This window comes from Melozone crissalis, unplaced genomic scaffold, assembly GCF_028551555.1.
Source record: "Melozone crissalis strain CALT ecotype California unplaced genomic scaffold, PUWL_Pcris_2 ptg000027l_1, whole genome shotgun sequence".
Lineage (NCBI taxonomy): Eukaryota > Metazoa > Chordata > Aves > Passeriformes > Passerellidae > Melozone > Melozone crissalis.
The window spans coordinates 48,000,185-48,020,675 of NW_026535805.1; the positions used below are offsets into that span (position 1 = coordinate 48,000,185).

General features: G+C 37.7%; 1 protein-coding gene across 1 annotated transcript in view; it reads right to left on the reverse strand.

The window, feature by feature from the left end:
* Positions 1-5,648: 5,648 nt before the first annotated feature.
* Positions 5,649-20,491, reverse strand: part of RFX6 (regulatory factor X6) — a 32,731-nt gene continuing 17,888 nt past the window's right edge. The window contains exons 8-19 of the mRNA XM_054279843.1: positions 19,420-19,497; positions 19,213-19,326; positions 17,156-17,205; positions 16,576-16,735; positions 14,967-15,111; positions 13,618-13,727; positions 11,482-11,599; positions 10,270-10,392; positions 8,836-9,045; positions 7,758-8,267; positions 6,552-6,770; positions 5,649-5,815 (exon numbers count right to left, since the gene is read on the reverse strand). Coding sequence (XP_054135818.1) covers positions 5,649-5,815; positions 6,552-6,770; positions 7,758-8,267; positions 8,836-9,045; positions 10,270-10,392; positions 11,482-11,599; positions 13,618-13,727; positions 14,967-15,111; positions 16,576-16,735; positions 17,156-17,205; positions 19,213-19,326; positions 19,420-19,497 — 2,004 coding nt within the window. The remainder of the gene's footprint in view (positions 5,816-6,551; positions 6,771-7,757; positions 8,268-8,835; positions 9,046-10,269; positions 10,393-11,481; positions 11,600-13,617; positions 13,728-14,966; positions 15,112-16,575; positions 16,736-17,155; positions 17,206-19,212; positions 19,327-19,419; positions 19,498-20,491) is intronic.

Genomic DNA, 20,491 nt, shown 5'->3' on the forward strand with positions numbered 1-20,491 from the left:
AGACCCAGCAGGTCAGTCTTTGGAGGGCCCACCTACACAGGAAAAAACATTTAGAGACAAGGGAATGATGCTGTTAGAGGATTACATACATCTGGCCTAGTGTTTGAAGGTTGATCATTCTTTGAAGATGAAGCTTGGTATAAACCATAATAGAAAGAGAGGAAGGCCTGTTACTGTATTTATTATGCACAGTTGGTATCTTTACTGAAATGGAGATTTTCAAAACCTGTCATTTTAGTTAAACTTAGAGTGATCTCTACGTGTTTTGATGCAAAACAGGTGACTAAACAATGAAGTCTGTACAAAACTGAATTGTATGGGAAAAATTGACAGAAATCAAAAAGGCATATAGTACTATAAATTTCACTCTATGTCTCTTTTTACTGCAGCAACCAGGGCACAAGGGCACTAGGAACATGTGGTCCTTTATTTGATCAGGGATAATAATCAACTAAGTCAAAAGGAAGGGAAGCAGATTTTCCTAGTTCAGTTGCTAATATAATCTTTTACGTGTCCCCAGTTGTGTAACCACTGCTCCATGCAGCATTGTAACATGCAGCCATTGTTAAATGGAAAAAAACTGTGCAAATAGCAAAGAATCCAAAGGTAGAGAAAGGGTATTTGATGTCACTCTCATTTTACAATGGGCATGATATTTCAGATCCCAGCTTTGCTTTCCTCCTGTTTTGCCTGCTTATGCTTTCATCAGCAGAAGGCCTCAGGTCCTTGCAAGAGGGGATTCTGCTGAGACTTGTAGTTGTAAATGTCTGGTGACCATGGAAGCAGCATAGTTTGCAGTAAGATCTCCTGCTTTGCTGACCTTTCACCATTCCAGTAGTGTTGGTTACTCGAGGTCTAACTGTAAGTAATGGTGCAGAATCTCTCTTGAAGATGCAGGTCCTACAGTCCTTCCATTAAAGATATCATTCTTGTCTTAGGCTGCGGAAGATGCATTTCCTTTCCATCAAAGAAATTTCAGCTAATGACTACTTAGACATGCATTGATCCTGCATTACACAGTTACTGACCTAATCCTAGATTTTACTTCTTGTCTAAAACTAAGGACTCTTATTAATGTCAATAATAACCATAAACCCTTGAAGGTCTTAAATCCATAATTAGTTCAGATTCATTGCGTCATGTTGGCCTGAGCCCCAACCACAACTTCAGATTTCACTATGCCAGAATTATGATTGATAATGTGATCTCCATCACCTAAAACTCCAAATTAGTCTCACTTGTTTCTTCTAGATCTGGCTTTATCCTAAATGGCCAATCTTCTTTCACTTTCAAATGTAAATTTCAAATAATTTCTAAGTCTAGTCTTAAGGCTAGACCTTGAAGATGTTATAACTAGATCATCTGGTCTGACAGTAAGCTTTGCTTAAGCTCAACAGCCCCTGCTAAAAATGCAGAAACATGGAGAAACAGCTCACTTTTGCCTATTCTAAGTCAATCATAATGAAAGTTCTGAGTACAATAGTAATCTATATTGTTCTCTCTAAGTTCTGTTTTTTTCTAGAACTAAGCATAGCTTGTGGGTCCCTCTAAGCAGCAGCATTAAGTCAAGCTTGATGGACACTTCTAAATCCAACAACATTTTGTGGTCTCAGCTTCATGTTCACCCTCTGAAGTTAACCCTTATGCCAAAGATAAATCAGATTTAAGCTCTGTCCTGAGTACATCACTGGGAAGAAAGCATCAAGTGTTCAAGAATTAACTATATTAAGTTAAACACACCATGCAAACATTTATGGCAAAAGACACAAGCCAAGCTCAGACATTATGCAGGTTCACCTAACATCGTAGCCTGAATCCAAGCTCATAAACCCAGTCATAGCCATTCCCAAATCCTACAAACAGAGTTCATCCTAAAAACTAAACCTACAACCTGTTTCAGACAGGCAACTTACCATCACTTTACCAGCCCTTATTTGCAACAGTCCTAAGTCCCCTATCAACCAACCCATCCTTGCCCAAACTACATTCCTTGGCTAATAAAGAATTTAATCCAAACGTTAAAGTTAGGTTAGTGATTTCAGTTAAACCATAGCCCAGAACTATTAATACAAAAGCCTGTTACTTATAACCTGGAGCATATTGAACTGAAAACAAATTCAAATCTATCTTCAGTTTTCAAAAGCAGGTTCAGCCTCCTGAATTATGCTGATCTAATCACTAGCAGGCAGCCTCAACCCTTTTAAGTTTTGCTTGATGGGCAGTTTTACTTTTAGCACAGTAATTTTGGTGGTGTGGGATGCCCAGCCTGTAGCAGTACAACTCTGTCCACAGGTATGTCATTAATGACCTGTATCGATTTTTTAGGGTCAAATATCTGCTCTTCTAAGACTGATAACCTCTCTACCGGTTTTCTCCAAGTGCTCTAAGAGTGGGGGTTTGTTTGTACCACTGTTTATTTCTCCATAAGCCTAAAGTCCACTCAGTCGTGACCCCATACTGAGGGAAAAAATACTGTGCTGCATCATACAAAACATCTGTTCCTATCCCTTCTAATAGTGTGCAGCAGGCATGAGGTTCTGCTAAATGGCTCTGCACCAAAGACTCCCCTCATCTCAGTGACCAACAATCACTTACATACAGGATGGAGACAGGATGCTGATCTGACCAGTGATTTGGCGTGTGGTATGACAGAACAGTACACAGGTTCACCTTTTGCAAGTTATTTCACTGTGCTTTCACTGCACATTTAAAGCTCAAAGCCAACTTTCTCGCTAATTTTGAGTTTGGAGCAATATTCCCATGGTCCTAATTACCTTCAGAGTAAAAGAACTGCACCCCTCTTCCAGCACAAATTCTGCACAGGGAAGACATGGGCTCATGGCACACAAGACAATTGGTTCTTCTCCAACATTGCTTCATTTTGGTTGATACAATTTTTATTAGAAACACTTTTACTTTAGAAGTGGAAGCCAAATTGACTTGCTCACCCACCCCTTTTGCCTTTCCTAGCACTAGTTCAGAGTAATTGCTACTGACAAATAGATCAAAAGGATTTAATTTTTCATGTTTCTTTCTCAAAAAATAAATAAAAAAAAGGCTTTGTTTTTTCCTTTAGGCAAGATTCATTTGACACTGATTGTACTCAATAAGTACAATCTTTAACAGAGATTTCCAGGCGTGTATATATTAAAACCAATGTATTAATGCATCCACAGAAATGCAACTGAACTTACTAATACAAAACCACCAAACGGTGACTCCATTAATTCTTCATATAATTTTACTGTAATGCTGTTACAACACAAAAGATAATAGTCTTCCCATGTGCTATTCACAAAAGCTATGAGTTATTTCATTTTATACAGACAAAATGTACTGAATTCATCAAATCATTTATTTGATTGAACTAATGGGTCATAAAATGGAAATTTCTCATTTGGTTTTGCTAGTTACAATTGTGATGGGTTTGTTTTGTTCTGCAGCACAATGAGAGAATTCTCTCAGCTGGCTATTTGAATATTAGAATATATTGGCAATTTCCAACAGTGTGATACTTTATGCAACTTTGTGTTCTGCAGACTTCTGAAGAATCTGTACATTTAATGACATACAATCACATCTTATCTCAGATGATGTGCAGACACAGTAATTTATTGGCGGGGAAATCCAAAAAACCCAACAAACCCCAGTGCAAAATGGTTCACATAACAAGAAAATTACTGGAAATGGTGCATATAAATCCCATATCCCATTTGAGAAATTATGTACACAGAGTTCTTTTTATGTAGAGCCTAATGGACTAAGACCCTGTCTGTTAGTGATTGCCTACTTTCTCTAAATGCTACATATTCCCCTCACATACATTCAACAACCTGGAAGTTTTGACCTTAAATCAATTATTGGTGCCATGTCCCTGGTTAGCTGAGGGAGCCAAGGATCTCAGGATAGTGGCATATCCCTAGTGGCATATCCCTTACCTTTGTATCCCCTTGCCATCTTAATTCCTTGGAACAGGAGGTTTCTCCTCTCCTGTCACTGACCATGGAGGTGACCTGCATACATAGGGAGGGAATCTGACTTTTATAGGACTAATTTTAGGACAAAATACATCCTGAAAAGTCATAAAGAAAGAACTCTTTTGCAGTACTTACTTCATTTGCTGCAAAGCTTTGTCCAGTAAATATTGAACAATCTGTGTTACCATTACATCTCATTGTGAATTTGTATAGAAACCAAAGCTTTCTTGCACCATTATGGTACTTTTGGTCACAGCCTAAGTCTTCATCCTGAATTAGGAAGCAATTGAGCTGCAGTCTTCCACTTCTCAATTACTGAACTATGGTGTCTTTTTTCTACATAAAGTGTTTCATATCCAGAGTTATTCACAACCTAGTCCAGTCAATGTTTTTTATTGCTTTTTTGCAGATTTCTCATGATAGAAAGATACTGAAGGAAGTTTTACAGAATTAGAAAGAAAAGCTGCATCCTGATATCATCCATTTTCCTCCACCAAAAATGCACTTTTCTTAAATTCCACAATATTCAGCATATATTTAATGGACTGAATGGGAGTGGATTTAAATCCAAACCTGAATCTGGTGTTGGGATAATCTGAGCATAAAATAACACCTGCTATTTCATTAATGAATGGCAATAAATTTTTTTGTGTGTTCTCTGTCCTCTCTAACACCACTAGCAAATATTTTTGGCTTCTCCAGAAACATGAACAAATGTGTGTTTGTGCACAGATTATCATGGCATCTATAAGGCACTTTTTAAAATTAAAATAGCTATTGAAGGGTTGAAAAATTTTATAATAATCTTTATTAATTTCAGTTTCAGTTTACACAGTTTCCCTAAATCAGTGAAAGCTGATGAACCTATTTTTATGGATTTCCATCAGAAAAAAATTTGGGCTCATACCAGAGGTAATTCTGAAATCTCATGACATTTAGTGGCATAGTTTCATTTCCTTCAGTTATCCAGCTACAGTAGCAGGCTACTGCAGCTTATGATATTTGCATATTTTGTTGGTTTTATTGTAAGAGGAAAAGAAATAAAATTTCCATAGTATGTTTTATTTATTTCCTGAGGACTTCCACTTACACAAGTAGGCACTAAACATTTGAAATTGACTTTCCAAAGCACAACAGTAAAAAACTTTAGAGTTTGGCTTAGTTTCATTTAAAACAGTAAAAACTGACCTTGTAAACATTTCCATAGGAGGTAGGATACATACATTTGACAATCTGTCAAATATGAGAAAGTAAACAGTTACTCTGTGATCCTAATAAATAATGAGCAACATAGGCATTAAATAAACATTTTATATATATAAAAAAAGATAAAAGTGAAAGACTAAAATAGCATTTTTAATAAATTAGGAATAGATGTAATAATTTCTTTACAACTTATTCTTGCATGCAAGAATCGCTGTCTCTTTCTGCTTACCCTGAATTTCTGACCGAAAAGCTGTAATGGTGAGAACAATCCTGAGAGATTCATAAGCAGGACCCAATCTAAATATAGTTATTGTCTGTGTGTGGAGGGCTGATAACATTGCTAAGATGGCTTCTTTAACACTATATGTACTACTTTTATCTTCCACCAACTTGGGAGGGGATTATCATCATAGCCTTAATGTCTGGGATTGGAAAGTAAGCTTAGGGCACAGATGTCTCTCTCAGTTAGGTTCCTCCAGCAGCTGCTCCCATGAAGACAGTGTTGATTGGTGGTAAAGATGGCACCATATCTCTGTTTGGTGGGGCATGGACCTCCAGATTTTCCTGGGAAGGGAACTGACCAGATGTTCCATACATACACTGTGAAGAAGATGTGGTTTGCAAGTTTGAAGCTGTGGGGAAAAAAGGTTACCATCACTGCAAGTTTTCAATTTATTAGATTTAACAGAAATCACAATCCAGTTTCATTTGATGGAAACTCCTATCTACTAGGCACATCATCTGAAGGACAGAAATGTCTGATGTTCTGTGCAGGATTAACAGGTAAGCAGTAGGAAGATGTAATCTTGTGTAGAAATAAAGTGCTCTAGTTCATATCTTTCATGCAACCCTTTTTGGAATGTGAGACCAAACTTGGCTGCTATTTGTTTAAAGCATATACCAAAATAAACCCTTTGGGATTAGACATTTCTGCCTAAAATTCACTGTCAGTGGGAGCTTTGCCTATTACACAGTTGTTGAAGCATAGAATGGAGGACCGGAGCACGGGAAGTATATACTGAGACACCCCTGACCCAGGATTCATCTGATCTGTTTGACAGTGAGCATCTCCAAGAGACCCTAGAAAAGCCCAATCTATTTTTAGTTCACTTAACAATCAGAAAGCGCTTCCTAACACACGTTTTTGTGCAACCCAGGCCAATCATTCCACTGCTCCTGGACAATGGATTATAGACCTCAAAGCAAATTTATTAAACTCAGTTTTAAGGAAAACACATCCTAAGTACCAAGCTGCTTCATCTCTATGTTGCATTTCATATATTGTGTATGTGAGCTGCAATTAAACACTCAGCATTTGATGGGATACTAAAAGTTCACAGCTGCTCCTCAGTTGTTGGCTGTACTTACGCATAGGGGTCCGGCAGGCAATAGAAGGTGAGGACTCTGAGTAGTAGGAGCCTGTTTGTTTTCTCCTGCTGTCATCCAAGATATTCAGTGGATCATGTACATCACTGTAGGATGGCAGAGGCCGAATGCTGCTGACACTGCTGATTACAGAAACGTGTTGGTCCACCATTGTTCCAAGTCTGTGAGATTCTGAATAGTTTATGCTGTTTCCATAATATCCTAATTGAAGATTAAAAAAAAAGAAGATGAATGAAACTACTGGGTAGTGTATGAGCCTGTGATAACCTTGGAAAAATAGTACTTGTTACTGGATGAAGCTCTTCACAATAAGATTATTTATATACACACATATACACATATATACAGATATATACACACACAGCTCAGGAAAATAAGCAGCATATGTAAAGATGACCCAAAAGAGAGGTGGTAACAAGGAAACCAAAATATGATAAGGGTTCAGTCACGTCTTCAGTTTCTTTCCTTCTAAGTTCAGAATCAAACATGGCCTGCAATCATTGGCCTTAAGAGACACCACGGGGAGTCATAAGCACAGTTCAGTGCTTCCTTCTGAAGCTTATGATGAAGGAAAGCATACATGGAAAGAAAATCTGCAGGGTAGTATGTACTCCCTGCATAGACAAATCCATATGAAAGTAACATTTCCACTGTGCCTTTCCTCCAGAAGAGGGAGGTGTTTTGCTGACTATACCTCTGAAGCAGTAATTTTACATTTGAAGTATGAGAAATGAGAGGGTCAAAGTCCCAAACTATTGCTAGTGCACATTTTTATACTTCTTTCCACCCTGCAACTCAAATGATCCATTATGCTGATCCCTGAGGTAAGCTATCTTGTGTCTGCTCTGTTTCACAGCAAATGCTTAGGGGCTTTTCAAGGGATTGTTAAACCATAAGATCACCCTGGTTTTGCTTCCTTTATGCAAGATTTGGTGATGATACCAAAGGAAGATTACATAGGGCAGCAGATGCATTTGAAGTCAACTGAGGATTCACCAGAGGAAAAGAAACCCTTAAGTAGCTTATTAAGATGCTTTACAACCTCTCTGTGTTATCAGAAAAGTGGAAAACAGGAATGTAAAAATAAAAGCCAAAATACATCTTCCACAGAAAAAAAAGGCGGAGAAAAAGTGTTTTACTCCAGCAATGAAAGAGAAACAAAAGGAAAAAGAAAATATGTATTAATACCGTTGGAAGCGTTAGCAGGATAAGCTGCTCCTGGACATGTAGACACTGAGTTGTTCAAGAAATTGAAACTCCCACTATTCAGAAACTGCATGTTGTGTGTGTCCTGAGACATGTTGGAGGGACCATAGCTGGAAGGGGATCTGGCATTGTAGGGAGACACAGCACAACTGTTGCTGAAGTAGTCTCTGGAGAACTGCTGTTCACTCAAGGCATTGAATCGGCTGGGCTCTGCTCTGTGGTCGTAAACTCCTGAAGTGGAATGGGCCTGCGTCCTGAACATAGCCTGGTAGTTGGAATTGTTTCCATAGTAATTCTGATTGGTCTGTGACAGAGTCTGATAAAGGGGTTCTGAGTAGGAAGAGCACTGTGAATGTGTCGATAGCATGGGACCTACACTGGGAGGTCTCACAGCCATTGGCCCCTGGTTGATCACACTTCCTCGGCTGGCCATGGCTGGTGAAATGGGTGGAGTCATGAGGTGACCGGCGCTTTGAGACAGCTCCATTTGATCTGGAACAAATAAACATTAACTGTGATTAGTGTCCATACCTCAGTACTGCTGTTAAGACACAAACCATCTAATGAAGTGCAGATTATCATTTGAAACCTTTACAAAAGATATGCACTGCCCCCCACCTATATAATTCACAGCTTTTATTTCATGGCTTCAGGGTATAAAACTTCTCCCTTTCATTCTCCAGCTTCGAGGTCAGCTGGAGAATATATGTATAATATATGCATAATGAATGTATAATTTATACACTCAGTGGGAATTCCCAACATTATGTGCTCCTTATGTGCTCCAGGTTTACTGCTCATTCTCTATTCACAAGAACCTCACCAAGCCAAGAGTTCTAAGATAGTTTAACCATTTTTCCAAGAGGAACTATTACTGGCAGGGTAATTACAATTGCTGACTTCTGTAAATCACCACACAAGGTGAGCTCATGAAATGTTGTTTACTGGAGGTCTTCATAAATGCATGTGGTCACTGTTCCTCCTACAGCAACACGTTACCACTAACTGCAAGACTAACAATCAAATTAGGGAAGGAGAAGCTGGAAGAGTTGATACACACCTGTCAGCTGCATACTCTCCCCATCTCCTGTGGTGAAGGGGTTGAGGCCAGAAGGTGCACTGCTGGGCTGGCCAGCTGACAAGGACACGTAGGTTTGCTCTCCTAGGCACTCATTTTTGACTGAGGTGTCACTGGGCAGAGGAGCGGCTTTGTTGCGATTTGCTAGGAAGCAAGAGCTTGGTGATGCAGTGAAGGTGGCTTTGCTTGCATCTGTAAGGGTGAATGAAAACCATTGTTGGCTGTTACCTATCCTCACTGCACACAAGTTCTGTTTGTATCATTTTCCCTGACTACAGATCTACATCACACAGTTTCAGCTCCTTACTGAAGCCATCATATCGAAAGTACGAATCAGATTTATTCCCTTGAAGTAAATGTCAACAATGAAGTTAAATAAAGTGCATTAAGGGTGAATCAGGATTGACATTTCATCCTAAAGAATTAACAATGGCAACTTTAGAATGCCTGAACTCTCTTTTCATTTGACATCTAGAGAAAAGAGTCTTCAGCTTTTTGCAGACAATTGATAAAGTCAGTTTTGCTGTTCTTCAGAGGAAACCATGATTTTACCTTATGGTTTCAAGTACTTCACCTAAACACACAAGGATAAGGCAACTGTCACACAGGCCAAGTTTTTCCTCTGGAGGCTGAATTGAAAGAAGTGCAGCACTTACTGTCAGACAAATTCCATTCATGTTTCCTGTAGCAAAGTGCAGATTTAGAGTAGCAACAACCAAAAAGTTAAGGATTGACTGCCAGTGCTAATGCCAATAAAAAATAATTCTGCAAGTTTCTGAAGTTTCAATGGATTTTTAATGATTAACTTGGACCAAAACTTGATTCAAATCAATCTTCATTCTTTTTCTAGCAAAGGACCTGGAACATATAACTTCGAACTGCCTAACTTTGAAGAAGCCTGGTAGATGGAAAATGCTAAGAATACTGTTTTCAAATAATTTTATTTCTCTTCCATTTGGTAATACTTCAACTACATGGTAAATTGGGCTCCAAACTTGTGTTCCAACATTGAAAGGATATTTGCACTCTGGTAACATTTAATAGATCCCTGGTTCAAGTTGTAATTACATATTTAAACTTTGGGGAAAAACTTAACTAGGAATTCCTGCCCTTTCTGCTACTTATACTTCTTTTCACACTTCAGTTCATGGCCCTTCAGATGTAAGTCTTTGCTGTATCCAAGATAACTTCAGTGATCCTTAGTATTGACATTCCAATAGAATGTTATTTAGTGAACTGCGGTAGGAAGGTGGGAATGAATTGCAGAGTGAATGATCATAAACTTCTCAGGTGAATTTGACAATGTTGCACATAACCACAGCCTCAGGAGAACACAGTAAACTTGCTTCTGCTTAAACAAATACATCAATTTCTAAACATACCGGAGTACATGCAAAAGAAGCAAGATCTAGTTACCTAAATTCTTCATGTATTTGTCCAGTAGATTCTGGAGCTCTTGTTCTTTGTCATTATTGAACTGTGTCTCCATGGCAAGCAGGATGTACTCATCTAGTAACATGCGGATCAAATGAAAAGAACCTTTTGGAGGAGAAAGAGAGAGAGAGTAGCTGAGTTATCTTTGTGACCATCTCTCACCACTCCACAAGAAGCCAGTGAAACAAACAAATAATTGTGGACTTTAAATGACCTGGCAAGACCAACAAGGAATAGTGCCTAACTTCTAGCTCTAATCTCTCTTTGCACTGGCCCACCTAGCTCAATTGTTTACTGTCCTGTAGGCTATTTGACCACTAATTACATCAAAGAAAAATACTGATGAAAGTGAGACATGCTTTATACTTGAAGAGAGCACACAGTGGAACTAGATAAGGCTGAAGTCTGCTAGAATGCCTCTGCTCTATTTCTGTTTGTCTTGTGTTAAATAACCAGACAATAACTGGTAAAGTCTTTGACCTTATTTCAAGGATATATCACATTAAAAAAATGTATGTGTCCATCCAGTCATTTCAAATACCCTCTGAATTTTAAATAACAATGTACCTATGACTAAACATATGACATTACATACTATAGTTTGTTTCACATGCTCTGCCATCTTCTCTCTTATATAATGTTCTTTCTGAGTGTTCCCAAAAATGTAAACATTCCTAAAGATGCATGTGTGACCCTTAATTTTTAAAAGCCACAAATTATTAAATTGATCATCTGGTGTATTCCAGAATTAAGTGTGTGGTGACTTTCCAAATTTCTTTTGCTTTTATTAAAACATATCATGCACAAGAACTTACATACAACACTATTTTTTTTACCAAACTGATCTACAGGTAAAAACAATAATTTAAATCTTTTGTCTCTTAGACTGAGATACACAGTCATTGCCATATTAAAACAAAGCTTCTAGCACTTAAGTATCAAAGCAGTATCAAAACAGCAAGTCAAAAGAAAAGTAGCATTTACAAACAACCTCATGACACAGGTTACCAGCAAAAAATATTGCTAGCATTTACTGTGAAATATTAGTTTGAAAAATACATCAAACAGTATTTGTGGTTTTGATCAAAGAATTTTTAGATTAGGATGTGTTCCTCAGAATAGGAAACAGTGGAAAGCTGGTAAGTGCTTAAAATATATGTACAAAATATGAGTGTTTTTATAAAGCTCAGGTACCAAAACTTGATGCATTGTTTAGAGTTAGGTTATGCATGACTCGAGCACCGAAAAAGCTCCATTTCAGAAGGAAGTCCTGAGCTCTCTTCTTTAAAGACCTCCCATTTTGCTTGCTTGCCTGAAAGAGAACAGTAAAATACTGTTAGGTATGCTCACTTGCTTTCTGCCAACAGGAGAGAAGAATTGAATATCCTCAAGGACTCCTTAACTCAGAGTGATGGGGCAGAGTGAATCAAGCTGCCTGATTCAAACTATCTCCCTCTGTGACCTAATTTGGTAAAACAGCAGCCTTCTCTCCTTCCAGGGCAATCACAGAACGGTGTCTGTCCATGTCAGATGAAGAAAACTGCTCACTGCTTTGGCCCTGATGGGACATAAATTACTCCACAGTCTAGTACTAAAGGTGCCAAGTTGTTCTGTAACTACAAAGGTGAGGAAGGAAGGAAGGAAGGAAGGAAGGAAGGAAGGAAGGAAGGAAGGAAGGAAGGAAGGAAGGAAGGAAGGAAGGAAAGGTCCCACCTTCTGACACTGTTATTCCATAATTAGTCTTTGTACTTTAATTTAATCTGTGTAATACTGGTCAGAATTTCTCTTACAGAATGGTGTGATACCATCATGATGATCAAAGTGATGCTTTTAATACTACTGCTCATTTCATACAGTCACTTTGCTCTGGCAGTGATTTGTTCGTGTGGCAACATGAATGTCCTGTTACTCTCTCAAACAGCAAGCAGAAAGAAGCTGTTGTGTGAGTTTGACAGTAGCCACACTTTAGCATGAACAGAAGGCAAACAGCAGTGGAAGGATTATGTGTTCTGTAAATTATAAGCTTCTGCTCAGGTTGACCTAGCTTCATATCAAAACTTGTTGGTACTGCTTCCCTTAAGTACATGAAAACAATGCTAGGAAGCATACCCATTACCTTTAATAATATGGTATCACATAGTAGATGCTGAATAGAAAATTTCTTCACCTTTTCTGCCTGATTTGCTTATCAAGATTTGTCTTCTAAATTGTGGAATGAAATTTAGACTCCAGTCTAAAATTAATTGAGATTACTCAGCTTCAATGGGATTTTTTTTTTGCCTAGGGAGATTTCTCTGTGTATGAGGACTTTGGCTCTGCTGCCCTGAGTAATTCAAAGCTCCTTACTGTGCTGCTCATGTGTCAGCAATTGTTAGGAAACTCAGAGTACTTTAAAAAGAAAGTAATTATCACTACCTCTACTGAAATTTGGGAAAACAGGCAAAGAAAGAAAAAGGGCATGCCTATGATTTTTCTGTAAGTGGCAGTCTCTCTTCTGCCAGCCAGTTGATGCTAATTGTATTATCTCATCCTTTTGCACCCATCCATATCAAGATCCTACCTAAAACGATGAATGAGATATTGCATTTTCAGTTTTAAAAAGTCTGATGAGAAGACCAGTGTTCAGCTATTAGCCAACAATATGTAACACCTTATTCCACTAGTTTACAGTAATTAGAGTCACAAATTGGGTAAATATATTCTACTTAGCTGTAAGAAAAAATCCTTTCTCTTGTTCTGAGCTGCAGTTTATTAATCCCTACATAACTACACGCCTATAAAATACTTGTGGTGAAAATGCCTCTTGGTAATTGGAGATGGGAAGGGGAATCCCATCAAAACCATCAACTACTGAGTTAAGTACCTTACAAAGCTACAAAACTCTATCTTCCATCCTGAAATGTAGAAATGTAGAAATCCTTCAGGAGGCTAGCAGCAACTTATACCACACACAGTACCACCCAAATGCCATGGGAGAGAGAATTGCTTCTCTAAGGAACAACTTTTGCTCATCTTACTCAGAGCAATGCCCCTGCAATTCTGCAAGCACACATAAGCTCACAGGGTTTCTGTCACGTACAGTTTGTGAAAGTGCTGACTTTGGTGTCTTAGCTACAATGCCTCCTAGTTTGTCACACATGTAACACTGCTCAGCATGATTAATTTGGACTAATTTCACAGGAACCTCTGACACCAAATTACAAACTTCCCTGTCACAGTAAAGGAGATAGGAGCAAAGATGAAAATTCCTTGTGGAAAATCAGTGGGACTGCATAAGGAGTTAGGGGAGTAGGATTTGGTCTGGAGTCAGGCAGAACATTTGAAAGGTACCTTGATAACCCTTTGCTCAACCACAGTATCCAACCATTCAATAAATGATTCCACAGTGGCATTCTTCTTTAGGAGGTCCTTCAGTTCTTGGAACACTGTAATAGAGTCATCTACCATGTAAAAAGGAGAACATATCATTGCACTCTATTCTGAACATGAGAAAAAGCCACTCACCAGCCATATGACAATATTGTAGCATGGAAAGGAAAATCAAAGAATTAGAGCAGTGAAGAAATAAGTAATTCCCCAACAAAGCAAGCACACACACATCCACCACACACATGCATTTTAATTACTTGAACATTACAATGACACAGGTTGTAAGACAATGAAGCTTTATAAGAAAATAAAAGCAAAAAAAGATTATTGTATTTTCCATTCCTTTGAGGATTCAATCTTGCAAACCTTTCTAGTACTACATTTGTTAATAAAGCTTTCTCTGCAATATTACAGATCTGCAGCTTCCTTCATATTTTACAAGTTTCTCACTAAAGGATATAAATTTATTTTCCTCAATTCCCATTTTCAAAATAGTGCCTGAAAGACCAGCTATTTATCTTCTTATTTTCTTTTTTAACCAATGTGAAAGAAGACAAAGAGTAAAATATAAAAATAACTACACAAAACATGGGAAAGGGGCAACTCAAATGAAAATGTGAATAGGATTGTGAATTATTAAAGAGAACCAACTTTCATAATCAAAGTAATAATAGTTACAGGAAAACACATTGCTATTCCTTTCAGCTCTTGAAACTCTGATCAACGTGACTCCTATGACAAAGTTCTCTTTTTAACAGAGAAAATTACTATATTTATTTTTCAAAAATGTATATGAAAATTAACTACCTCAGAATTTATGCTTCTCTCTATTTTGTGTATGAAAATAGCTGCTACACTAAATAGAAGATTACATATATTTTTAAAGCTCAACTTTCAGAAGAAAATATGATTAATTTTAAAAAAGTTAACTAGCTCAATTATTCATTACGCTAGGCCATAATGAAATGGAATTTCAGACAAAACTTTCAAGAACTGATCTGTTCAATATCCCCACATAGGATAGGGCCAAGTTTCAAACGAGGTTTGCAACTGACATGTAGATTAATTTTTCAGCAACCATTTAGAGTCATCTAGCTGTGACTTCAAAACTTTTCAGCACAAGCTTCTGTTCTTGTAGGACATGCCAGGGCAATCAATTTGTTTTCTAACCTACTGTTAAGTTTTTGGTGAACTAGATTAGAGAAAGCAGAGTCTATGAGTGCCCTGTCTCAGTCAGTCCAAGTAGGCTGGTGTGGCATGGAATGAAAGAATGTACTTTTAATGGTAAAAATATATCACCATAGACTTACATTCACTGTAAACTTCCCCATCAGAGTCTGTGCTCCCTGAAACTGCAAGGAGGGCCTGAGAACCAATACTATTCAAATCGACTTTTTCAATATCCGACACCATGGAATTCACCACGTGCTGATCAAAAAGAGCTGGCCGAGCAATCTGCAAGAGAAAGCAAGGTAAAATGCTGAGACCCTGTTGTGGTTCTGCCCCAGCTGGCAGCTAGGCACCACACAGCCACTCACTCACTCCCTAACCTGCCAAGGGATGGGGGAGAGAATTAAAGAATAAAAGTAAGAAAATGTGTTGGTTATGTTAAAAACATTTTGATATTTTTAAAAAGAAATAATGAAAATAACAACAACAATAATAATTTAAAAGTTTAAAAGAAACACCAAAGAATAACAATTAAAACGATTTCTCACCACCAACTGACCAATGCGCAGCCAGGTCCCTGAGCAGAGGTCCCCTGCCAAACTTCCCCCCAGTTTTATTGCTGATTTGTGGTATGGAATATCCCTGTGATCAGCTGGGGCCAGCTGTCCCAGCTATGTCCCCTGCTAAATTTTTGTGCACCTCCAAATTACTTGCTTACTTGCAGCTTACTTGCAACTTACTTGAGGGCAGTGTGATGTAAGAAGCAGAAAAGACCTTGGCTGTGTGTAAACACTGCTCAGCAGTAACTAAAATAGCCCTGAATTATAAATAGTTACCAGTACAAATCCAAAATATAGACCCATACCATGATGAACAAAATTAGTTCTATGGCAGCCAAAACTAGCAGAGGCCCACACCTGGGGAGCGCCCAAAAACTGCTCAGAGAAGAATCTTATTATGTTTAGTTTTATTGTCATGGCTGGGTTTTATTGCCATGGCTGGGCATGATCATCACAAATCAGATGAGATGTTTCCCTTTCATTAGACTCCTGGTGCTCTTCTAATGTGCCTTCCTATCAGATTATCTTCACAAGAACACCTATATACTGTTTTTGTAGTTATGAAAGAGAAAACCAAGTCAAGATGAATCTCTGGTGTGCCTACAGTTATTCATGAGGACTACCACCTCAAAGCTCAAGATGCCAGCACGGAAGGCAGTTTCTTGAAAGGCATTATATCCTTTTGGATAATCTACAAAACCATCACATGGAGGTGACTCCTAATTGCAGATACGTGTATCCTGACAACAAAGCCTTGGAGTCTCCAACTAGCTGTCATTCCCATTTCTTCTTTCCACTCAAAACTCAAATAGAAATAGAACACCATGGACAAGGCTTTCTATTTAGATCTAGCGAATCTTTGCTAGACAAGAAGGATCATCCGGTATTTTTCCAATTTGGTACTAAACAAAATACACAAATATTCCACTTTATCGTTTTATTGAAAATAGTTCCTGTGGTGGCAGTTCATTATAACCATGCTCCTTGCTCTCTTTTCTGGTACAAAAGTTTGAAGTTGTGGTTAGATCTATTTATGGTCACTTTCTAATTTCATGGTTAAAACTATAAGATTTAAGTCTTCCATGGCTGAAGGTCAACCTTGAAAAAATAATGCACTGTATCTCATAGCCAGAACGGTACAATGACTACAACTGACACATTTTGGAATGTATAATCTTATTCTGTTTACCTGTGCTAGGTGTAGGAATGATGTCTGTCGTTTCAGGGAGGAAACAAATCTTCGTGCAATAGGCAATTTCTTATCTATCAGGCGTTCTGGTAGATTTTCCAAAGAGGAAGCAACCCACTGTTCCCAGTTTTTTGCAAAACTTCTTATATCTGCCAGTAAACTATAAGGAAAACAAAAAGTGATTTAGAGAATCACCAATAAAAATTGTGTGGCATTAGTTTAAATAATTGGGTTTCAATCTAGGGCTAACAGACTTCTGAACATACCTGGAAATTCCTCCTCAGGTGTTACCAAAAGAAACAGGAAATGACCAATCACTGATCTATATATTGACTACATATTGACACATACCTCCTCTGGGAAAAACTGTGGGCCAATTGGGACACTAAAATGCTATACAATATTTGAAGCTGTTCTATAGCTGCCCTCAGAGCTGACACTATTTTGCCATACATACTCTAGTGTTCTAAAAATGAGCATAAATACAGTGAGAAAATTTCTCTAGAATATAGAATTACTGGTATTTATCTGGAATAGGTCTAAAAATCAGAATGTACCGTGATTATTTTCAAATACCTACCTTTCTGGCATTTCTTGCATTGTTGCAGGGATGAGTACATCTGTAAGAACCTTCAAAAAGTTAACAGAAAATGACATCATGCTTCCACTGGCCATTCATTTATTCATTCATTCATTCATGTCTGTCTTGTCTACTTAGATTGCAGAAAATTTACACAGAATAAAGCCATTCAACCTATTGTCTAGATATTTATATGCCTGGATTTTTCCAATCACTATTAGACAGGAACATATGAGACATTCATATACTTATTGTGCATCTTCATAGCAGTAAAATGAGAAAGAAATCAAACAAGGCATGCTATCCCCCATGTCTTAAAGAAGGGAAACCAGCAGTGAGATCATAAACACTTTGTCTTTTCTAGCATCACCATGTCTCTGTAAAGCAGATACTCAAATATCTCTCAAGTCTTTGACTGCTGTTGACTCTTCTTTCTATCACACTGGACATGGCACTGCAGACATTCAGAGTTCAGCCATAGAGTTCTCTGTAGCTAAGTGTTGTGTGGAACAGTTTTGACAAAAACTGTGCCATCTGGCATGCCCCCTAGGGAATTTTACCATGGAGGACAAAGTTGTTAGACAGTATTCAAGAAATCTCCTTTCTCTGTTAATGTAAATAGTTTGATAACAATCCAATGTAATTCCTTATTCCTTCTGTCAGATGTCAAGAACATCTAACATGATTATAGATAAGAAATAGTGAGGGACAAAGAAGAGGCAAATAGCAAATGTATGAACTTCTGAGAAATTCGGTCTTATTCAATTTATAATTTAATGGTCCTCTAGTATTTCTTCTTCTGTCACATTAAATCTATCATAAATAAAGTTAATATTGAATCTATTGAGACAACACATTTAGAGCAGGAAAAACCCCATAAACTCAATGTACATTATAACCTCTACAAGTAAATGAGGCTTAATGACCCATCTCCTGGGTAGTAATTATGATTCTTGATGCTAATTACCTTTACTTTACTATGCTAACTAAAACACTTTTTACTTTACAGCTTTTTATGCTTCTAAGAAATACATATTTTCATCTTTTCTGGATCTTCCCCCATATTTTTGTGCAGTAAAGAAAGACAGATTACAATAAGGCATCAGAGTTAAAAAACTTCAAATCTTTTGCTTTGACTGGTTGGTATTTACTATTAAACCAATACTTATTTCTTCTCATCAATATGTGATATGAAATCTGCTAGAGAGACACTTACATGAGAATCCTTCCCTATTTCGATGGCGTGTCCTATCAAAGAAACGTAAAGTACTTTGCATCAACTAAATCATCTGATCTGACTTTCCAAATGGAAAACTCAGGAAACTTTGGTGGCATAATTTTCTTTTTTCCCCAGCGCTCCATAATTTATTCCTGACCTTGCAACACTCCTGAGGGTCACTTAGTTTGAACTTTTTATGCGCTCATGCCATGAGTTAGATCAAAGAACTCCTATGGTACAAAAGCTCTGCAAAACAAGTATTCCTTGATTTTTTTTTTATTTAAACCCAGAGCAGTTTAGAATGTAGCAGTTTTGCTGGTACATGTAGCAGCAAGAGAACAGAAATGAAAGGCAGCTGGTAGGAGGGGCAAGAATGTCTTTACCCAGTATTGTTTCAGCTTGGTAGCATGAAACCTTGGCCTGACATAACCTGTGAGCACAGACTGGCATGTGGAATCACCCTACGGATCTGCCACAGACTCTCTTTTCTGGTAGAAATTGCAATAATATTTTCAGTGAAAACAAGGCTTCAGTTTTCATCCAGGATTACCTTAGTCAGCCTTGTCAGTGAGCACATGATCATTTCTTTTAGCTACACTCAAGCAAGTGTGTCAAGGTTTCACTGTTGTTGTGCTGTCCTCGGTCAAACACCAGGTGTTCAGCTGAGCTGAGACTGGAGTTCAGCTCTTACAGGTGCCCATTTTATTTCTTGATTTCAATTATTTCCTTGCTGATTTACAGCAGAAAGCAATCAGGTCACCCTGTCATTCTATCTTTTTACAGATGCAGAAGCTCTGCTGTGGGTGAGATTATTCATGTAACTAAATGCTTAACTTACCTTATACAGTATTGAGTCACAGACACAGAAAATGTCAATGATGATGGGATTTTCAAGCAGAGGAAGAAGATGGTCAGGCATTCCTTGCCAAAAATGTAATAGGAAATGCTGGATCTAAAGGAATAGGAAACAGATTCATAGACACAAATCATGCTTTCTTGACTTCCCATCCATATGTACCAAGAGTGTGTGTTCAAACAACCTTACCTCTTCAAAGTTCCCATTAATTGCATTGTCAAGGACACACTGACAGTGTGTTTTGTACATCATGATAAGAGTATCTACCTGTTTTGGAAGAAAGAAATATTAAACAGAGAGTTTCTTTAACAGAGTTTCTTAAATCTTTACTGCTATGGTGATCTAAGTTTCTGCTTTGTGTAGCTAGTATTTAAACACATAATATGAACTGCATTGCAATGCATATTTACAGATAGACAGCCTCTATATCCAGAAGTGATGAGGACATCACTCATCTATAGCTTTATCAACAGCTTTATATCATTATTATTCAAGCATTATTTAGGGCATTATTTAAGTCAAGCACTGATGCTGTGGTCAGACATGTAGCATCTGAACCTGTATACACTGGGAAAATGTGGATAATAAAGTAAGGCAATAGCCAGATTAGTCAGTCAGATGGTAAAGTAAATTCACCTTTCTGAAGCTAAGATTAATCCCAAAGAGCAGTGCAAGTTAATCATTAGGCTACTATAGGCGTCTATGAGTGTTCTGAAACATCATCTAGCTGGACAAATGAGAAAATAGCTGCCAGTCATTTGGTCAAAGTTTAATCACTGCCTCACATGAACTCAACTTTTAAAAGCAGAACTCCCTTTCATCTCATCAAGCTACTTTATCTGAATGGAGTGTTTCCTTATTAAAAAAAAAAAAAAAAAAAAAAGTAGTAATTAAAAAAAATAGTAGTAAATTATAAGACAAGAAATATGCAAACTCATTTAAGGAAGGAAAAGGGCTTGCAAAACCATTCTGTGGTCCTGAGTCACAGAAGGTTTGTTACAGTTTGTTAACTTCTCCAGCAAACCACTATCAGATTTCAAATGAACCTTAAGGTTGCATCTTATTGCAATAGGTTCAGGATGCAGATTTCTTTGAAACCAGACCTTTCTGACTTTCAGAGCTGCTTCCTTAACTACGTATCTTTGAAAAGCAATAGCAAAGTGTGAGACTCAAGAACATTTTAAAGAATTATTTTTGAAAGGAGTTCATGGAAGTATAAAGGTTGGGTAAGTTCTCTCCAGAAATATTAAATGCAGGAATT